Here is a 21,105-nt window from a genome sequence, read left to right as displayed (position 1 = left end):
ACTGTGCCACCAGGTCTCCTCTTCCCAAGCCATAATGAACACAAAATAACAATAGCTGCAGCTTACTGGTACCTACAAAAGCCAGGCCTCTTACAGACATCTCACATAGTGTTCCCAGCAACCGTGTGAGACACTTATCCACATGCTCTGAGGCTCAGAGAGGTTAAGTGAGATACAGTGGCAGTAAGTGGCCTAGTGGCTAGTAAGTGGCAAAGCTAAGATTTGAACCTAAGTCTTGCTTGGCAAATCCCTTTGCTCTCTGGGATATTAGAGAAGCTTTTAGGGCAGTGATTCTCAACTGGGGGTGATTTTGCTTTCCAGGGTACATTTGGCAATGTCTGGAGACATTTTTGGTTGTCACAGCTGATGGGGGAGGGGAGGCACTGCTGTTATTCTAGTGGGTAGAGGCCAGGGATGCTGCTAAACATCCTATAATGCATAGGACAGCCTCCACGATGAAGAATTTTCTGGCTCAAAGTGAGACACCTGCCCTAGGCTAATCCCCGACCCAATGAGGCTTTTCACCTACAGCTCTGGCATACGGTCATTTAGCCTCCACTCGGACCCTTCCGTGTACAGGGAGCTCACCACTTGATATGGGTCCTATTGAGTTCTCAGGCCTTCTGGCCCGACCCAAGCAGCTCAGTCAACTGTGTGCATCAAAGAGAACAGTCACTGGGGAGGAAGGGCATCTGGGAGGAGGAAGAGGGCCTTTCACCTGCCAGGGCCTGGCCTGGGATGGAGGAAAACCCGCCTGCGGAGAGCAGGGTTGGTGAGTCCTGCGAGCGTATGGAGGCTGCGTCTGTCTAGTGAAGGGAAAGCTCTGTGCTTGAAGGGAGAAGATGTAGGACCTGGTCTTGCTGTGTGACCTGGGACCCTGCCATCTCTAGCCCAGTCTCCTCACCAGGACCAGAGTGAAGCTCCCAGGTTTGGGCAGCCCCCACCAGCCTCTCTCTGCCATGAGGCCCTCGCTCAGATCTCAGGACTCCAAGGTGGCTCCCTCTCAAAGAAGCCCGATATTAGTTTTTGTTGGTGCTTAAAAGGCCGTGGAAACATCCTCATCAGTGTACTTGTAAGATTACACATGGTCCCCCCGGGACTCAATACAGCTCTTTTCATTTTGAATGAAATGAAATGCTCCACGTTTTGTTTTTGCCGCCCGGGCGCTGATTCAGATCAGAAGCAGGGGAGGGGGAACGGCCTGGGGGTGCGGGGGAATGGTGGGGGCCGAGGCGCTGACATCCTCATCCTCTGCCAGGCTTCGACCGCTACTTCTCTAGCCGCACGCTGGACAACAACCGGCGCAACATCTGGTTTGCCGAGTTCTGGGAGGACAACTTCCACTGCAAGCTAAGCCGCCACGCGCTCAAGAAGGGTAGCCACGTCAAGAAGTGCACCAGTGAGCACGCGCGGGGGGCGGGGCCTGTGGGAAGGGGCGGGGCCTGAGGCGGGGCATGTGGGGCCGGGCCTGTGGGAGGGGCGGGGCCTGGTGAATGAGGGCCTTAGGGGATTAGGCTGGGGCTGTAGGGGAGAAGCATGATGGCGCGGAGTAAGGGGGGACTGGTGCTCAGCTGCTAACCAAAAGGTCTGTAGTTTGATCCACCCAGCGGCTCCGCGGGAGAAAAGACTTGGCGATGTGCTCCCATGAAGATTACAGCCTAGAAAACCCTATGAGGCAGTTCTACTCTGTCACATGGGGTTGCAATGAATCAGAATCGACTCCACAGCACCCAACAACAACAACAACAACAAAAGCCTATACTTGAGGGGCAGGAGGCTCAAGGGAGACCCGAGGTGGTGGACTAGCAGGAGTGGGGCCCGTTGGGCCAGTACCTAGTGGCGGAGATAGGAGCTGAAGGAACGCTTAAGTCCCTACATAAGACACACGCACACACATACCTGCTCCCTGAGACACAGTGACTCATGTATATACACAAACGCACAGCTGTGGGCACACACACACTGCCACCCAGCACACTCATACACCCTTACTCACCCAGCAGACCAGAGGGGCGGGGCCTTAATAAGGGGCAAGGCTTGAAGGGGCGGGACCAGGCTGATCCTGGGTCCAATACCTACGCGGAGAGGCCTTTGAATGGGAAGTAGTCTTGGAAACCACTCTGGTACCTTGGGTGGCAGAATCTCAGTGATGCTACTGAATGGGGGACGGATTCCTGGGATCTTGGTGGAGGTGCCATGGCCTCTGACGGCCTTGGGATTCGTCTCCAAGTCCCCAGGGTGGGCCCATAGAACTGAACTGACTCCAGCTGGGTTTAAGGAGCTCTGGGCGCTTTACAGAAACCACCTCTACCCCGTCCCTCTGGGCTCCCTCAGTCACTCCACAAACACCAGTTTAGCTCCAGGGATATTCCTGACCCTGTTCTAAGCACAATGGGTATAGCAATGAATGAGAGAGTAAAAAACCTCTTGAAGTTTTTGTTCTAATGGGAAGACACAATAAACAAGATAAATAAGTAAACTATGGAATGTCGGAAAGAAAATGTGCAGCAGAGAAAAGGATGGGGAGTGTGTGTGTGTTGGGGAGGGAGGGGAACTGCATCTTTAGAGTGGCCAAGGAAGGTCTTGCTGTGAAGGTAACATTTGACCAGAACCCCAGAGAGGAGAGGGAATGAGACATACATGGGGGTTTGATTGGACCATTTTACAGATGGGAAAACAGAGGCTCAGAGGAAGTAAAGTGCGTTCCCACAGATGGATGGTGGTGGAATATCGTTTGAACCCAGGACTGAGCTCTACGCTGGCAGCCTCAAGGGTAGCTGTCTTGATAGGTCCACAGTCAGACACGTTTACACCTCGGTCCTTGTGTGCTCTGGGTCTGGACTATAAACTATATCACCCCAGACTGATAGGTGTAGCTTGGGCAGAGGGCCAGGTGGGCGAAGGTTGATGAACTTGCCCCAGGGACATGCTACATGAAATTATTGGCATCTGGGCATCCCACCAAGGACAGGAGAGAAGGGAGCATGATGTTCAGAGGCGGCTGCCCTCTGGTGGCCAGGGCCCACGAGGAGTCACAGCCACAGACTGTGGGTATCCCTAGGACCCAGGCAAACTCACAGGCAAACCTATCGTGTCTGACCTGTCAGGTGTGATGTACGAGTGTGCTGGGTGACAGTGTGTGTGTGCCCTCTGCTGTGTGCTTGACTGTGTATAAGCATGAGTCGGTGTGTCTGAGGGAGCAGGTGTGTGTGCAAGTATGTCTTATATGGGGACTTTTGCATTCCTAGATGAGCTAATGACCACAAATACCACTGTTTACTATGTATCTACTATGTTCTGGACACTTTAAACACATGGTCTCATTTCACCCTCACAACTCTAGAAACCACCAGATTAAAGGTGAGGATATGGAGAGTCAGAAAGGGCAAGTGACTTGCCCAAGGCTGCCCCGTAACTGCCTTAATCAGGCAGTACTCAGAACAGAGGCGGCATAAGAAGCACAAATGTGCCTCAGCATGGGAGGCTGGGCTCTCATGGGTAGGGTGGCTGTGTATTCTGTTTACTCCTGTTCTTCTGCCATAATTATTGATAGTGTCCCGTTTTATTCTCAAAAGTACTCAAAAGTGTGGATGAAAAATTTTGTAGTCACCCTGGCTTGGGTAGGGGGCTGGGTGAGTCTAGGGGAGGGCAAGATGGATAACTGGTGTCTCCTGACCCTAGTGTAGGCAAAGGAGGACTAGAGCAGGAATCAGTGGAGCGTGGCAGCTTTGCTGTCAGCCTAAGGCAAGTCCCGTGACCTGTGGGCCTTTATTTTCTCTTCGGAGAAGTGGGATTGATGGTGAGCCACCTCAGAGGGTGTCTGGGGATGGAAGTGAGAAAGCCTTAATGGAGGCACTGCGTGAACTGTAAAATAGAGGCACTCGGCCCTGGCTGCTCATAGAATCACTGCGGAGCTTTTGAAACTATACCTGGGCCTACCCTAAATCACAATCTCAGGGGTGGGACTGGGCTGTGGCTGTTTTTTAAAGCTCCCCTGGTGATTTAATGTGTGCTCAGGGCTGAGAATCTTGGGCTGGAGCAGTAGCTCCCAAGCTTTGCTTGCACACTAAATCACCTGGGAGATTTAAAATACTAATGCTTAATTGGTCTCAACCCACCTGGATCAAAGGAGAATGAACACCAAGGTCACATGATAACTATGAGCCCAAGAGACAGAAAGGGCCACATGAACCAGAGACTACATCATCCTGAGACCAGAAGAACTAGATGGTGCCCGGCCACAACCGATGACTACCCTGACAGGGAGCACAACAGAGAACCCCTGAGGGAGCAGGAGATCGGTGGGATGCAGACCCCAAATTATCCTAAAAAGACCAGACTTAATGGTCTGACTGAGACTAGAAGAATCCCGGTGGTCATGGTCCCCAAACCTTCTGTTGGCCCAGGACAGGAACCATTCCTGAAGACAACTCATCAGACATGGAAGGGACTGGACAGTGGGTAGGAGAGAGATGCTGATGAAGAGTGAGCTACTTGTATCAGGTGGACACTTGAGACTGTGTTGGCATCTCCTGTCTGGAGGGGAGATAGGAGCGTAGAGAGGGTTAGAAACTGGCAAAATTGTCACGAAAGGAGAGACTGGAAGGGCTGACTCATTAGGGGGAAAGTAAGTGGGAGTATGGAGTAAGGTGTATATAAGCTTATATGTGAGAGACTGACTTGATTTGTAAACGTTCACTTAAAGCTCAATAAAAATTATTAAAAAAAAAACTGATGCTGGTTCCCCTCTCACCCCGACATTTTGATTCAATTGGTACCGGGTGCAGCCTGGGCTTCAGGATGTTTTAAATAGCACTCCAGGTGGTTCTACTGGGCAGCAAAGTTTAGGAACCATTGGCTCAAAGGGAGAGGTGAGTGAGGAGCGGGAGGACGGCATATACTCCAGGCAGTGGGGAGGGCGTGAGCCAAGGAGAGACCGGAATGAACACGGAGTATATGTCACAGGGAGGAATGGAGGGTGGCACTTCACAGCTAACCTGAGTCCTTCTTGCTGCATTTGGAGCCCCAGCAGAGGCTAAGAGTTCTGTGTGGCCCCAAGTCAGGCATGGTGAGCCCAACCATCTCTGGGTGGTGAGGTGAGGTGAGGGGCAGGGAGCTGCTGGGAATGTTTGTGGGACCTGAGGCCCTGGTGAGGGGCTGGAGGCTCTGGCTTCCCCAAGGCCCTGCCCAAGTTTGAACTGAGCTGGCCCCTGGGGTGAAGGCCTGAGCCAGGGAGGGTTGGGGTGAGCACCATGGAGTGCTGCCACTGGACTGGGCACCTGGGGGAGGTGGAGCAGGGGAAGGACTCACCCCGAGTATGAATCCAGCTCCGCCTTCTGACTGCTGTGTGAGCTTGGACAAATTACTTAACCTCTCTGAGTCTCAGATGCCTCATCTGTATAACAGGGAAGGAAATACCCATCTCAATGGGTTGTTGAGGATTAAAGATAGAGTACATGAAGAGGTTCCTGAAAAATGCTGTGTACGGTAGGTGCTGATAAAGTGGTTGTCATTGTTGATATAGAAAAGGAGAGGGAGGGATGAGACGCTTAGGTGACGTAACAGCCCAAGGCTGTTGGTATGGATTCTGTCTGCTATAGGAGCCCTGAGGAGGGACGGCTCCATCCTGAGGGAGGCTGTCACATTTGTTCAGTTGCCATAGTGTCAACTCTGACTCCTAGCGACCCCATGCGTGTCAGAGTAGAACTGTGCTCCATAGAGTTTTTGATGGTTGATTTTTTTGGAAGTAGATCTCCAGGCCTTTCTTCCAAGGTGCCTCTGGGTGGACTTGAACCTCTAATCTTTCAAATAGCAGCCAAGCATTAACTATTTGACTACCCAGGGACTTCCAGCACAGGTGTAACACCCGTTTTACAGATGAGGAAACAGAGGCAATTTGCAAATATTATAGCACTGGAGAAAGGCAGAGCTGGATTCACACATCGGCTGCCTGGCTCCTTTCCTCCCACTCCTCTGGGCCCCTGTCTCACCCTCAGCCAGCCCAGGTGCACTCTGTAGCCTCTGACAACAGGCATTCTCCGCCTCCCCTACTCTCCCACTCTGCCTCAGAACCTGGCTTCCCACTCACTTTTTCTGGGTTGTCTGTCCCAGTCTGCACTGCAGGCTGTGGATCAGCCCCCTCTAACCCCTTGATGCTAACAGACTTGATAATCAGCCTCTGCCTGTTTCAGTCCTGCAGCCCTGCCTTGACCAAGATCTCACAGTGAATGAGAGCCACTCCCGTGCTCCTCTTATCTACCCGCTGCTTTGCCACAGCCATTCCTTCCAACCCCAGGTCAATGATGGCCCCGGTGATCTTCTAAGAGGAGGGAAAGGACCATCTCATCCTAGCATCTTACACTTGGGAAGATCCAATCCATCCTTCGGGGCTGTCTTAAGTTGGGGTCCTCTGGGACAAGAATTTGAGAGCAAGTAGTTTATTTGGGAGGGGATCCCAGGAAACACCAGTAAGGGAGTGAGGAAATGAGTCAGGGATAAAGGGTTTGATAGCAAGCAGGTTACCACTGAGGGCAACTAGAGCCTAATCCCACTGGGGACCTCTGAGGCAGTGAGGAACCTGCCTCACAGTTATCCCACTGGAGGCATAAGGGAGCTAGGGGCTGTGTCACCAACTTCCATCAGTCACTGGGGGAGGGCTACTCCTGGGGGGGATTAATTTCCCAGCACTTCTGGCCTGCTGGAATCCCTGGGTGCTGCAAGTGGTTAACGCACTCAGCTGCTAATCGAAAGGCTGGTAGTTCGAGTCTACCCAGAGACACCCTGGAAGAAAGGCCTGGTGATCTGCTTCCCAAAAAATCAGCCGTTGAAAACACTATGGATCTCAATTCTACTCTGACAACTGACTCAACAACAGTTGGTTTCTGGCCTGCCAACTGAGTGGACAACAAGGGCTTCTGTGGCCAGAGAGAGCCTCAGGAAAAGCGGCCAAAGCTGGCAGTTGGAAATTGGGCTGGTATGTGCAGAAGTGATAACAGTCAGGGTTATGGGTGGGACACCATTCTTTCTCAAAAATATAGATATTAGTGTCCTGAAGACCTAGGTCTGAATCCTGGTGGTGCCATTTCCTTGATCAGGTTACCTCGCTTCTTGAGGCCTCAGTTTCTCATCTGTAAAATGGGAATATCCCACACATACCCCCTGAGAGCCCCGTACCCAGCAGAGTGCTGCCTCCATCACGGTTTCCCAAAGTGATGGGAGTGGATCTTCAGGAAGTACTTGTGGATGGCCCAGGGCTCGCCTCACACCTGAGTGAGGTCGGGGTCACTGAGCAGGGTGCCTCTGCAGCTGTCAAGGCCTGCGGGAGGGCAGCGCCCGCGTCCCACCTCCTCTTCCGGCCATTCCCTGGAGCCCACAGAGAAGGGTTTGGAAATCAAAGCTATAAACAAGGCAGAGGTGGTATCCGTCTTTCTGGAAACACTGACAGCCAGGTGATGGCTGAAAGGAGGAAGGCCCAGTTTATGTGGAGATAGGAGAAATTTACTGCTCGCTGCTCCCAGGGGCCAGGAGCCTGGAGAGGGAGGGCTGCCGCATCATGGCTGGGGGTATGTGGGGAGATGCTCATCATGGGTCTCTGAGAATGGCAATAACAATAGTAATAACAGAATAGGAATAATACAATTGGCATTTATACAACATTTATTGCATGTCAAGCTCTGTTCTAGTGTTTTAACATTTAATCTTCACAGTAACCCATTTTACAGATGAGGAAACCAAGGCATAGAGAGGTTAAGGGTTTGCCCTAGAACACACAGGTAGTAAGTAAGTAGCAAAGTAGGGATTTGAACCCAGGCTGTCTGGCTCTGAGATGTCTGGCCTTAGGGCAGCTGATGTCCCAGCCCCAGGGCCCTCCCGGCTGCCCCAGCCTGGGCTTTGAAGGATATTCCCGTGACCACATTCCCAAAGGAACATTAAGGAATCCTCTCTCCTGGGGAAAGAAAGGAAGGCCAGCATTTAGGAGCACCCAAAAAAAAAAAAAATTTTTTTTTTTTTATCATGTGCCCTGGTGGTGTAATGGTTCAGAGCTATGGCTGCTAACCAAAAGGTTGGTAGTTTGAATCTACCAGGCGCTCCTTGGAAACCCTATGGGGCAGTTCTTCTCTGTCCTGTAGGGTCACTATGAGTTGGAATCAACTTGAAGGCAATGGGTTTGGTTTTTTTTTTTTTTTACTATGTGGCATCCATTAGGGGAACTTGGCATTTGCTCAAACCATCAGCCACATAGGGGTTAGAGGGACGGTGGGCCTACACTGCTTCTCACTTGTTCAACCAGGAAACCAACCAGCATTTACCAAAGGCTAACGGTGTTCCCAACCCCATGCTGGGCTCTATGAGGGGAACAGACCTGCCCTAGAGATCTCCCCCTGCAGGTGGCAGACAGTACGACCTTGCCAACAAGGTGGTGTATAGTAGTGTGGCTCTGGCAGTGGGCCTCCAGAGGGGGCCTAACAGTGAGGCCAGAGAGGGCAGATCGAGGTTTCTTGGAGGGAAATTGGGAGTGCAGGAAGGTTAGGGATGTTGCACTTTTAAAAAGGGAGTCCAGAAGGCCGTGCTGAGAAGGTGATACTTGAGTAAAGATGTGAAGGCAGTGACGGAGTGAGCCACGTGGAGTTACGGCAAAGAGCATGCCAGGCGGACAGCATGGCAAGTGCAAAGGCCCTGCGGTGGGATCGTGCCTGGCAGGTCTGGGGAATAGCAAGGAGACTGTTTTGGCTGAAGGAGAGTGAACAACAGGTGGGACATGAGGTCAGAGAGGTGGGGTAGATTGCAGAGGCCTTGTAGTCAGTTTGTAAGGATTTAGTCTTTTATGCAGAATGAGACAGAAAGCCATTGCAGGAGTTTGAAAGAGGATTGACGTGATCTGATTATATCCTAACAGGATCACTCTGGCTGCTGCCTCTAGGGAAGACTAGGGGCCAGGGCTGAAGTGGGAGACCAGTTAGAAGGCTGTTGCTGTAATCTAGGGGTGGATGATGGTGGCTGTGGAGGTAGTGACAATGGGTTAGAGTCTTTGTAAATTTTGCCGTAGGGCTCAGAGTTTGCCAAAGAAGGTGAGGGAAGTATGACAGGAAGTCAAGGATGACTCTAAGACTCTTGGCCTGAACAAGGAGGTGGCTGGAATTGCCACAAACTGAGATGGGGTGCAGGCTGGGGGAGAAAATCAGGAATCCGGTTTAGGACATGTAGAACATGAGATACCTACCAGGCTTGGAGTTCGGGAAGAGATCTGGACGACCCTGTAATTTGGAAAGGTCTGTACTTAGATGGGACTCACTGGGACTGCCAAGAGAGTGAATGTGGTTAGAGAAGAGATTGAAGACGGAGCCCCAATACTGACCGTTGCTGGGGGAGGGAAGAGGAGCCAGCGGGAGAGCTGAGAAGGAGCTGCCAGGGAGATAGGAGGGAAACCAGAGCTTGGTTGCTGGAAGTGAAGAGAGGGCATCAGGGAGGAGGGAGTGATCCACACTGTCACGTGCTGGTGAGGGGCCAAGTAAGATAAGGGCGGAGACTTGACTGCTGGTTTCACTTAGTGGAGGCCACTGGTGACCTCCATAAGGGCAGATTCCTTGGAGAGGTGGGTGCAGAACTCCAACTGGAGGAGCCTGGGAAGGAAACGGAGGAGAAAAGTTGATGATGGTGAGTAGAAACAACGCCTTTGAGGAGCTTCACTGTAAACAAGGATGGAGAAAGGGATGCTAGCTGGCAGAGAAGTGAGGTCAGGAGAGGCTGTTCTTTTGTTTGTTTTTTAAAATGGCAGAAATGACAGCATGTTTCTATGTGGATGAGAAAGATCCAGTAATCCAGGAGAGGGAACAATAGATGGTGCTGGAAGGGGAAGGGACTAGCTGAGCAATAGGGGAACCAGGGAGAAGGGATGCCCCCAGGAGGGGTTGTTAGAAGGGGCACAGGCAGCTCATCTGCATTTGACCTTGACTCAGACCCCCAGAGCCTCCTCCTCCCCCTCCCAGCCCCAGTCCTACTTTGTCTAGAAGAGCCAGTCCAAGCTCAGAGCCAGGAGGAGGAGCAGGAAGCCTTTCCTCGGAGCTGGGCTTTGCCCGGTGCTGGTCGTGGCCTCTGCTGCATAGGGTCCTAGCACCCCAGGAGACTTCAGATGAGGAAACTGAAGCTCAGAGATGCTAAGCAACTTGCCCAGGTCCACCCAGTGATCCAGAAGCTGAATGGGGGCTTTCCAGCTGGTTCCATCTGGCTCACTGCTTGCTGCTGGGTTGGCATTTCTCAAACTGGGGTCTGTGGACCTCTGGGAACATATTCTTGAGGTCAGCCTTTCAGGGACCCAGGAGTTCCAGGAGGATTGTTGTTGTTGTTGTTAGGTGTCATTGGGCCATTTTTGTGGGCTGTAATCTTTGCAGAAGCAGATTGCCAAGGCTTTCTCCTGAGGAACCTCTGGGTGGGTTCAGACTGGCAACTTTTGGGGCTGAAGAGCAAGAGCGTGATTCTGGAAGAGGGAGATCCTGCTAGGTGACTTCCAGGAATGATGGGCAGTTCCAAGAGGGTAGTGGAACCACGGTGCGGAGCAGGACCCAAGGGACCATCAGAAAGATCCTCATGTCTCAGGGAGGTGATGGAGAGAATGGCTCAACCACAGGTAGGGTCGAGGAAAGGAGGGCATGCAGCCAGGGAGAACAGAGTGGCAGCTTTCTCCTCCCTATCCATGCATGTGGCAGTGAGCTGATCTGGGGCCTGGCTGAGGACCTGGAGCCCTACCTGTATGTGGGGTGCACTTTGAGCTCACCTTGGGTAGGAGTGGAGGTGAGCTAGCTTGGAGCCAGCTCTGGCCAGGCTGCAGATGCGATGGAGAAGGGAGGGACATGAGGGCAGGCCACAGGCTGGGATGGAGTCCTCTGGGGACAGGGAAGTTATCCAGCAGGGGACTGTCAGGGAAGAAAGAAAAACTAGGTTCCTAGAGAACTTCTAGAGAACTCCTGGGTGTTTCACATCTGTTGGCTCTGTTCATCCTCCCAACAACCCCTCGAAACCAAAACCAAATGAGTTGCTGTCAAGTCGATTCCAACTCATGGCTATGCCATTTGTCAGAGTAGAACTGTGCTCCACAGGGTTTTCAGTGGCTGATTTTTCAGAAATAGATCACCAGGTCTTTTTTCCCAAGGTGCTGCTGGGTGGTCTCAAACCTCCAAACTTGTGGTTAGCAGCCAAGCAAGTCAACAGATTGTACCACCCAAGGACTCCAACAACCCCTCAAGCTAAGTTTTATTGTCCTGAATTTACATCTGAGGAAACTGAAACTCAAGGAGACTCCGTTACTTGATCTGATCATATAGTGGTTCATGGTAGAGCCAGGAGTCAGGGCTGGATGTATTTATCTGCCCACTACATGGGACAGCTCTCTCTGGGGGAGAGTCTGGGGAAATCTTGACCTACTCCCTAGAAGTTTGCCCAAGGAATGAAAACTGGTGTGTGTTTGTATATTTGTAAGTGCAAGTTTTTATATGTGTGTTTGTGTGTGTGCATATTTATATGGAGCCCTGGTGGCATAGTGGTTAAAAGCTCGGCTACTAACCAAAAGGTTGGCAGTTTGAATCTAAGCCGCTTCTTGGAAACCCTATGAGGCAGTTCTACTCTGTCCTGTAGGGTTGCCATGAGTTGGAATCAACGTGATGGCACACAACAACAACAACAACATGCTTGATTATGCGTGTGAAAGTGTACCTGTCAATGCAGACACTGCAGATGCCCTGCCCAGATCCCCTCAGCTCTTCATCCCTATACGTACCAACGGAGTTAATGCCCCTGGGAGCAGCCCTCAGTCTAAGGTGACTGGAGCTGGGGTGTTTATCCCCTCAGATGGGACAAGTCTGTAGCATGCTCTGCACACTCTCCTGGAGGTTTCCAGTTGCCCACAGCAGTCATCTGCTCATGAGCACAGCCGCCTTCCCTTTCCCATCCCTCTTCCTCACTCCTCTGCTGGTGCTCCCTAGCATCAGCTTCCAAATAAATTACTTTCACTTGAATCCTTGTTGGAATGTGCTTGTAGGGCTTCTCAGCTAGAAACAGTGGGTGAATCTTAATGATCACAAGCTTGTATAAGTGTCATGGTCAATATGTTGCTGTATATATATGTGTAAGGAGCCCTGGTGGCACAATGGTTAAGAGTTCGGCTGCTAGCCTGAAGGTTGGCGGTTTGAATCCACCCAGTGACTTTGCGGGAGAAAGACCTATTGATCTGCCTCTGTAAAGATTGCAGCCCAGAAAACCCTATGGGGCAGCTCTACTCTGTCACATGGGGTTGCTGTGAGTCGGAATCGACTCGATGGCACCCAATAACAATAAATCATACTTGTGTATGTGTTTCTATGTATATATATAAAACCAAACCCGTTGCTGTTGAGTTAATTCCAACTCATAGAGACCCTATAGGACAGAGTAGAACTGCCGCAGAGGGTTTCCAAGGAGTGGCTGGTGGATTTGAACTGCAGATCTTTTGGCTAGCAGCTGAACTCTTAACCACTGTGCCACCAGGGCTCCACTTTATACGCTTACTTGTGTTTATACCTGTCTGAGTATGTATATGCGTATAGACCTGTGTGTAAACGCACACAAGTTTGTGTGTTTGCTACTGTATATGTCTAGCTGTGAAAATACATGAATGTAGATGGGGTTGCCTTTGTGTACCCTTATGTGAAGGAGCCACTTCAAGAGTGTGTATGAATGAACGTGTGTAGAAGCGTGAGAACTAGGAGAATGGCAGCTGGGTGGAGTGAGTTGTGGAGAGGTGAGGGGGGAGACCAGGAGGAACTCTGATTATTTCAACCTTGAAAACTCATTTCAATTACAATTTACAACCTGCAGACAAAGGCTGCAGTCGCCGTAGTAACCACAGCTGCGGGGTTTTGACGGAGAAAATCCTCTCCCGGATTGTTCCCCAGCTGGCTGTCACCCTTGGCAGAGCCAAATGCATCTCTGCCTCACTGTGCCCCAGGACACAATTAGGACATCTTCAAACTGTTGCTGCTGTCAACGCCGCCATGTGCCTGGAATTTATCTCCTCCAATAGTTCTCAGAAATGTGTGTCTTCCTTCCTTCCAGAACTGTGGTGCCCCTGCCTGGGTCTGGGGGTCCTGCCCGTCCATGAGAGGGGATATTTTGACTCCCCCACTCCCCTACCACCTACGTCCTCTAGACCTCCAAGCAGGAGGACCTTAATTCTTGGTGAGGCCTGGCCAGACGGTGGAGGGCAGGGCCTGGGCAGAAGGGAGAAGGAGGCAAGTCAGGCGCTGGAGGGGTGAAGTGCGGGAGAGACAGTTCGGGGAAGTGGAATCAAAGAGACCTGGGCTCAAATCCCACCTCTGCCACTTACCAGCTTGGTCAATCCACAGGTTTGTACTGAGCTCCTGCTAGGTGCCAGACTCCTTCGAGACTCTGGACATACCATGAAACCACCTGCAAACCTCAGTTACCTCCTGTGCCACAGGGAGACAGTCAAGCCTGTCTCCCAGAGCTGTGAGGAAGAGAAATGCCAGGCCCACGAAGGCTCTGGGTGACGTAAGGAGCCAGGGTCAGGGGAGGGGGGTGGCACAAGGACAGCTGCACCAGCTATGGGCACAGCTGCTACCTTCTTCAGGCAAGGCAGAGAGTCTTGCCTAACTTGTATTTGTGATTCCCACCCTCTCAAAGCCCAGTGTGAGTGTACTTTGGACCCATTATTTTGCTTCGCCCCCATCTCAGTTCAGGCCTTCCCAGACTACTCTAGCCTCTGGGTCTCTGTTGGCCACTTCAGAAGCCCACCCCATTCTGACCACTTAGCACATATAATAAACCCATTGCTGTTGAACCGATTCTGACTCATAATGGCCCTACCGAACAGAGTAGAACTGCCCCATAGGGTTTCTAAGACTGTAAATCTTTATGGAGGCAGATTGCCACATCTTGCTCCTGAGGAGCGGCTGCTGGGTTCAAACCGCTGACTTTTGTCTGGCAGCCGAGTGGTTTAACCACTGCACACCAGGACTCCATTTAGCACATTTAATAACGTGCACTAATTACCTAATCTGTGCCAGGTATTTTGCATGCATTATCTTATTTAAGCCTTATAACAGCTCTGTAGGGCAGGGTTATTATCCCCTTTTTACAGTTGAGGTGGCCAGGAGCTTGCATGGGGCCCCGGGGCAGAGAGGTTGGGCATGCCCGGGGTAGGCGCAAAGGACAGAGGATGAGGCGGGGAGGTCAGATCCCCAAGGCCATGGTACGCTGGGGATCCGCTGCAGAGTTTGCAGTGGGAAGGGGGTAGGGCTGGGTTCCGCCTTATGCAGAGTTCACTCACCCTGGCTACTGAGGGGGTTTATTGAGGTGAGGGAGGCATGGGTAGGGATGATGGTGAGTTCTGCTGTCTAGGGCAGCTGGAAGCTAGTGAGGCCATCAGGAGGTCTGCATTTTGAGCCTTGAGAGGCCAGTCTTTCACCATCTCTGAGCCTCAGTTTGCCCTCTGTACCCTGGGGTGGGGTCAGTGTTCCCTGGAGCCGGAGTGGCTGCACAGGCTGCCTATGGGTGAGCTGCTTTAGGGCACCGCTCCCCTCCTTGACAGATACAGCTCTTCTCCCGCTGTTTCTCAGCCTGTGGGAGGGGCAGCCTCTCCTGTAATTACCCCAGGCTTTTTTTTTTTTTTTTTTAGGGAGGGCAGGGGGCAGCCATGGCTACAGGAGATTTCCTGGATCACTGCCTTCCCTGGGGCCTTGAGAACTCTCTCCTTCACCCTCCTGGGGTGTTCTCCAGGTGCTTCCATACAACCATCACTTGGGGTGATGGAGAAAGCACTGGGCAGGAGTCAAGAGACCTGGGTGTCCACTACAGGCCCCAGGAGGTGACCCTGGCTCTACTCCACCATCTGTGGGGGTGGTGGGCTAGACCGGAGTGCAGTCGGCCTCAGGGGTGCACCTACCCTGGGTATTTCTCTGCAGACCGAGAACGCATTGGGCAGGACTCAGCGTACGAGCAAGAAGGGAAGGTGCAGTTTGTGATTGATGCTGTGTACGCCATGGGCCATGCGCTGCATGCCATGCACCGCGACCTGTGCCCGGGCCGCGTGGGGCTCTGCCCACGAATGGATCCTGTGGACGGCACGCAGCTGCTCAAATACATCCGGAGTGTCAACTTCTCAGGTGGGGGCGTGGTGTGGGCACTGCCCTAACCACTATGTCCTGGGCCAAGCAGTCAGCCAGGGGGAGGGGTCTTCTGGGACTGTACGAGGGGTAGGGGTGGGTGAGTCTCCTCAGATGTTCCCAAGAGGTGGAAACTCCCAAGAGGTTTTATGGAGGGGTTTCCCCAGGGATGTCTATGCTGTGAGCTAGGCAGGAGGAAGGCTCAGAGTCCTCCCTGCTCCTGGGCAAAGGCTCAGCCAAAACCCTGAGTGTGATGCTCCCTACAGGCATTGCAGGGAACCCTGTGACCTTCAATGAGAATGGAGATGCCCCTGGGCGCTATGACATCTACCAGTACCAGCTGCAAAATGGCTCTGCCACGTACAAGGTCATCGGCTCCTGGACTGACCACTTGTACCTCAGAGTAAGTGCCTGGCAGGAGGGAGGGAGGGCCTCAGGGGGCAAGAAGTAACTCAGGACAACCCACTTGGGAGGGGTACCCAGGGAGGCAGCTACTGATAGCCCTGGCCCTGGGCTCCAGGCTGTCAGCTGGGGCTTCCTTCCCAATGACCCCTCCCAGGCCTCAGAGCACCAGAGAACCCCTCCCCAAAAGGGAAGAACAGGGCAGGCTGGACTTCTGCTGCCCCTTTGGGCCCCTCTCCTTGGCCACTGCCTTTGGACTTCATGCTTGCTACCCACTCTCAGGGGTAGATGAATTCATACTAGAGTAAAATGGCTAAAAGGTTTAGTGGGTGTAGGGGGGATGGTGAGGAGAGAGAGGACTACATTTGAACAAAGTTTTACAACAAAAAGGCATAGGCCAGTGGCTAGTGGGCAGAGAGCTCTTTCAGAATTACTTCCCCAGTCCCTCAAAGCACACAGGTGACAATGATCTCCCTGGGACTTCTTCTGGATCCCTCTAGCCACTCTTTGCTGATCATGGAATGTCACAGGGATGTGGTAACTTTCCTCTCTGGCCTCAGTGTCTCAGGCTGTGACATAGAGTGTTTCTAGAGGGAAGGGACTCGTGGCTCATTCCGCAAAGACATGCCCTGTGGGCTTGGCTCCTACCTTGCAAGCGCGAGGGGGTGAGCTGTGCTCGGCATGGGTACCATGTGATGTCTTAGATGGACCAGAAAGACTCAGGAGACCCAGGATTACCCGGCCTTGCTCCGTGATCCTGGGAGAGTTGTGTCACGTCTCTGCTGTCTCCCTCTTGTGATAGTCTCTTCCAGTGAGAAGCCCCTGGAGCCCTTCAGAGCACTTGCCATACATGATCTCATTTAGCCCCGACAGTCTTCTAAGTCAAAGGAACTATTGCAGGAAAACAAGCCCTGGGGAGGCAGAGAACCTTCCTTAAGGCCACACAGCGTGGCAAGGCCAGAGCTTTCGCCCATTTCTGTAGTAATGTCCTCAGACTTCCGAGGGGAGAGAGACGGTGGCGGGGGGTGGGGCAGGACAGGCAAGTGGGAGCACTTGGCAAAGTGAGGATGATACGAAGAACATACAGGCATGGGCAGAGCGGTGGAGGCCAGTGTTAGCAGCTGCTAGTACTTATAGAGCACCTGCTGTGTGCCAGCCACTGTTCTAAGCATGTTACCTTATTGCGAGATGATAGCCCTGTGAGGTAGGCATTATGATTCCCATTTTACAGATGTGATAACTGAAGGCAGGGATACTATATGTGTAAGTGACAGTGGACTGCACCCCTAAAAGTCCCCAGTGATACAAGGCCCCTTCACCCAGCAAACTGTCTCCATGGCTCCGTGGCTTATCCTGGCCCAGCCCACCAGGCCCTCCTAGTCCTCTGTTACTCCTACCCCTATAAGGACCAGGTGGGGTTGAGATGATGGAAGGAGGTGAGGAGGGATGGACCTTACCTGCCACATCTTCCCTACTTTCCCCTTGAGCGGCTCAGTCTGGGCTGTGCTGTGGAGGCATAGAGCAGGCAAGGCTCTAGGGTCCAAGGAAGAGGCCTCAGCAGCCTGGCCACCATCCTCCCCCCGGGTCTGAAAGTGAGGGGGCCTCTCATTGCCAGCGCCCTTGACCTCACTACTTGGGTACAGTCGTTCCTTCATAGATTCCACAGAGACTTTTTGGGCCTCTATTATGTGCCAGCCCTGTTCTAGGGGCTGCAAACTCAGCAGTAACTCAGGAAATCAACACAAAAGCCCTTGCCTTCATGGAGCTGACGTTCTAGCAAAATACAGTCGAATCTCATTATTTGCAGTAGTTATGTGCTATAAAGTGCCCGTGAATACCGAATTAGTGAATAACGAACTAGCCTTGTTCGTGCTTAGCTGGGAAGTTTTCATCACTCTGCCCACGTGCATGTCTGCGAAAGTGCCGCAGGTATTTTTAGTGAAAGGCATATTCGTAAATCTGGAATTCAGAAATTATTGAGGATCAATTGTATAAAAATATTCCCGTACGACTTCTAAATCGAAGCCACTCTCAGTAACAAAAGACCACGCGGCTTCATATCCACTATCATTGGATCAGGTGGGGGAAACAAAGGCTCAGAGGGGTCAAGGCGTTTGCTCAAGGGTACACAGCACGCATCAGCAACAGACCTGTGATCCACTGTGATCAACAGAACTGCATTTACTGCTCTTTCCACTGGAAACCAGTTAAAAAAAAAAAAAACAAAACTGAGTTCCATAGGATTTCCAATGGCAGATTTTTTGGAAGTAGATCACCAGGTCTTTCTTCTGAGGTGCCCCTGGGTGGACTCGAACCTCTAACCTTTTGGTTAGCAGTCAAGCATGTTAACTGCATCACCCAGGGATTCCCTTTCCACTGGAGCCAGAGATTTTTCCAGACTGGAAATATTTCCCCACCCACATCACCCCCTGTCCTCTAGGGAAAGGTCTTTCTCCCTGCAGCCTCACAGCTCCAGTGCTCAGGGTTTTTCCTGCCTCATCATTCCTGCAAGATGGTTGCACTGGTCATTGCTATACGCTTAGGCTTTCAGGGCCACACATAGCCCTATCATGCCCAGAGCCACAGGATATCCTACTTCCTTGAGGTTGTCTTCCCACCATACCTTGAGGGCATCTTTGGATTCTTTGTCCCAGCCCCAACTTCTCCTTCAGCTCTGAAAACCTCCCCATGTCCTGAGCCAACTGATTATCTATCGTCCAGGAGCGAGCATCTCACACGTAGCACAAACATGGCACCAGCCTAGCCAGTCTGGCTGCGCTCTAAGAATAAACTCTTTTCCTAAGAGCTCCCCTATTCAGAGCAGACTCTTTGAATAAGGCTCCCCAGTGCAGTCAAACTCCCTTTGCCCAGTGCCTGGAGTTCTTTTGGGCCTCTCACTTGCTTTCCAGAATATTGGAATATATTCAGCAGGGCATTACAGAGGTCCTGCGGCTCCTTTGCTCACAGTGATTGTGTCTTCAGAGACACGTAGCTGTGACTAGCACTAATTTGAAGCAAAACGTAAAGAAATGCTAATCCCTAGGCACTCATTAAGGAGCGAGCCCTGGTGGTGTAGCTGTTAAGTGCTCAGCTGCTGACCGAAAGGTTGGTGGTTCGAACCCACCAGTAGCTCCGTGGCAGAAAGACTTACCTATCTGCTCCCCTAAAGATTACAGCCTAGGAAACCCTATGGAGCAGTTCTACTCTGTAACACATGGGGTTGCTGTGAGTTGAAAATCAACTCCACAAGCATGTGACAACAACAGGCACAAATTAAGTCCCCTCTGATTAAACCTTTGCTTGTTGCTGTCTGCTGAACCCATCTCCCCATGAGGCTCAGGGCAGGCACTGTGGGCTGAGCCATTCGACAACACATCTGTCACTCCAGTGTGCACGCAAATCACCTGGAGGGGGAGGGTCTTGTTAAAAAACGCAGATTCTGAGTTCCGTAGGTTGGGTGTGGGGTCGAAAGTTTGCATTTCCAACAAGCTTCTGGGTTGCTGCCGACGCTGCTGGCCTGGGGACCACTGTGAACAGCACAGCTTTAGGGGCTGGGAGTCAGAACTTCTGAGTTCTCTCTGCTTGGTCGTTGATACCCCACACGACTCTGGGCTGTTGCTGCTGCTCTCTGGGGCTTAGTTTCTCCATACACCCTTTCAGATTGTTGGATTAGGTTGAGATTCCCTGTAGGTCAGTTGTGTCTGAATCATGCAGAGAAGCTTGTTTAGATCCAACTGTCTGATTTGGCAAGTTTTGGTGGGACTGAGCTAGGTTTTTAGTGATGTGGCTGCTAACCGAGAGGTTGGCAGTTCAAATCAATCAGCCGCTACTTGGAAACCCTATGGGGCAGTTCTACTCTGTCCTGTAGGGTCGCTGTGGGTCAGAATCGACTTGACGGCAACGGGTTTTGGTAAATGGGTGATTCAGGTGTGGGGCTATCGGGTGCCACCCAGTGGGAGGGTCCAGGGTGCTGGGTAGCAGTGTGTCCTGAGGCTGGCTCCCCGGTCCTGTCGTTGCCAGATGGAGCAGATGCAGTGGCCGGGGAGTGGGCAGCAGCTGCCGCGCTCCATCTGCAGCCTGCCCTGCCAGCCAGGTGAGCGGAAGAAGACAGTGAAGGGCATGCCCTGCTGCTGGCACTGTGAGCCCTGCACAGGCTACCAGTACCAGGTGGATCGCTATACCTGTAAGACGTGCCCCTACGACATGCGGCCCACGGAGAACCGCACGGGCTGCCGGCCCATCCCCATCATCAAGCTCGAGTGGGACTCGCCATGGGCCGTGCTGCCCCTTTTCCTGGCCGTGGTGGGCATTGCCGCCACGCTCTTCGTGGTGATCACCTTCGTGCGCTACAATGACACGCCCATCGTCAAGGCCTCGGGCCGAGAGCTGAGCTACGTGCTGCTGGCAGGTATCTTCCTGTGCTATGCCACCACCTTCCTCATGATCGCCGAGCCTGACCTGGGCACCTGCTCGCTGCGCCGGATCTTCCTGGGCCTGGGCATGAGCATCAGCTACGCCGCCCTGCTCACCAAGACCAACCGCATCTACCGCATCTTCGAGCAGGGCAAGCGGTCGGTCAGCGCCCCGCGCTTCATCAGCCCTGCCTCACAGCTGGCCATCACCTTCAGCCTCATTTCCCTGCAGTTGCTGGGCATCTGTGTGTGGTTTGTGGTGGACCCTTCCCACTCAGTGGTGGACTTCCAGGACCAGCGGACGCTCGACCCCCGCTTCGCCAGGGGGGTGCTCAAGTGCGACATCTCGGACTTGTCACTCATCTGCCTGCTGGGCTACAGCATGCTGCTCATGGTCACGTGCACCGTGTATGCCATCAAGACGCGTGGCGTGCCAGAGACCTTCAATGAGGCCAAGCCCATTGGCTTCACCATGTACACCACCTGCATCGTCTGGCTTGCCTTCATCCCCATCTTCTTTGGCACCTCACAGTCGGCAGACAAGGTGAGGGGCAGGGGTGGGTGGTGGGTGAGGGTGAGAACGTCGTGGAGGGCAATGAGCAAGGGGCAGCCTCTGCCAACCCCAAGGAATAGCTGGCTGGCCTCTCACCCTGCTCCAGAAATGCCTTCTTTCATGCCTCTTTCTGCCTTCTCTCCTATTAGTTGCATGTTTTTTCTGTGGGTTCTGGGTTTTTTTCTCCCTTCCCTTTCTTGTTCTCTCATCCTTCCTCTTTTCTCTCTCTTTCCCTCTCTCTGTCTTATCTCTCTCCTTTTTTCTTTTCTTCTTTCCTTCCTTCCCTCTTTCTATCCTCCTCTCTTTCCCTCCCTCCTCCTCTCCATCCCTGCCTCCCCTCTCCCACTCCATTTTTCTCCTCATCTCCTTCTCTTCTTTCTTCCCTCTTTTCTTTCCCTCCTTCCTCTCTCCTCTCTATGCATGCTGCTGATCTCCCATTCTTCCGTCTTTCATAGACTCTCCTTCCCCTTACCTCTCTCCCTGCTTAGCTCCCATCATCCATTCTGCCCCTCCTTTCTTCTCCCTCCTCTGTCTACCCTGCTTTCTGGGGTCCCCCTCTCCCCAACCCCAATCTGCCCCAAAAGCC

General features: G+C 52.5%; 1 protein-coding gene across 1 annotated transcript in view; it reads left to right on the top strand.

Moving 5' to 3' along the window:
* GRM4 (glutamate metabotropic receptor 4) overlaps positions 1 to 21,105 on the top strand; it is a 132,206-nt gene that overhangs the window by 97,191 nt on the left and 13,910 nt on the right. Inside the window, exons 6-9 of the mRNA XM_049875154.1 lie at positions 1,259 to 1,399; positions 14,952 to 15,152; positions 15,419 to 15,555; positions 19,575 to 20,510. Of these exons, the coding sequence (XP_049731111.1) occupies positions 1,259 to 1,399; positions 14,952 to 15,152; positions 15,419 to 15,555; positions 19,575 to 20,510 (1,415 nt within the window). The remainder of the gene's footprint in view (positions 1 to 1,258; positions 1,400 to 14,951; positions 15,153 to 15,418; positions 15,556 to 19,574; positions 20,511 to 21,105) is intronic.

Source organism: Elephas maximus, chromosome 1 (assembly GCF_024166365.1).
Source record: "Elephas maximus indicus isolate mEleMax1 chromosome 1, mEleMax1 primary haplotype, whole genome shotgun sequence".
Lineage (NCBI taxonomy): Eukaryota > Metazoa > Chordata > Mammalia > Proboscidea > Elephantidae > Elephas > Elephas maximus.
The sequence above is the reverse complement of the archived record's forward strand: the minus strand, read 5'-3'. Positions and strand labels throughout refer to the sequence as shown.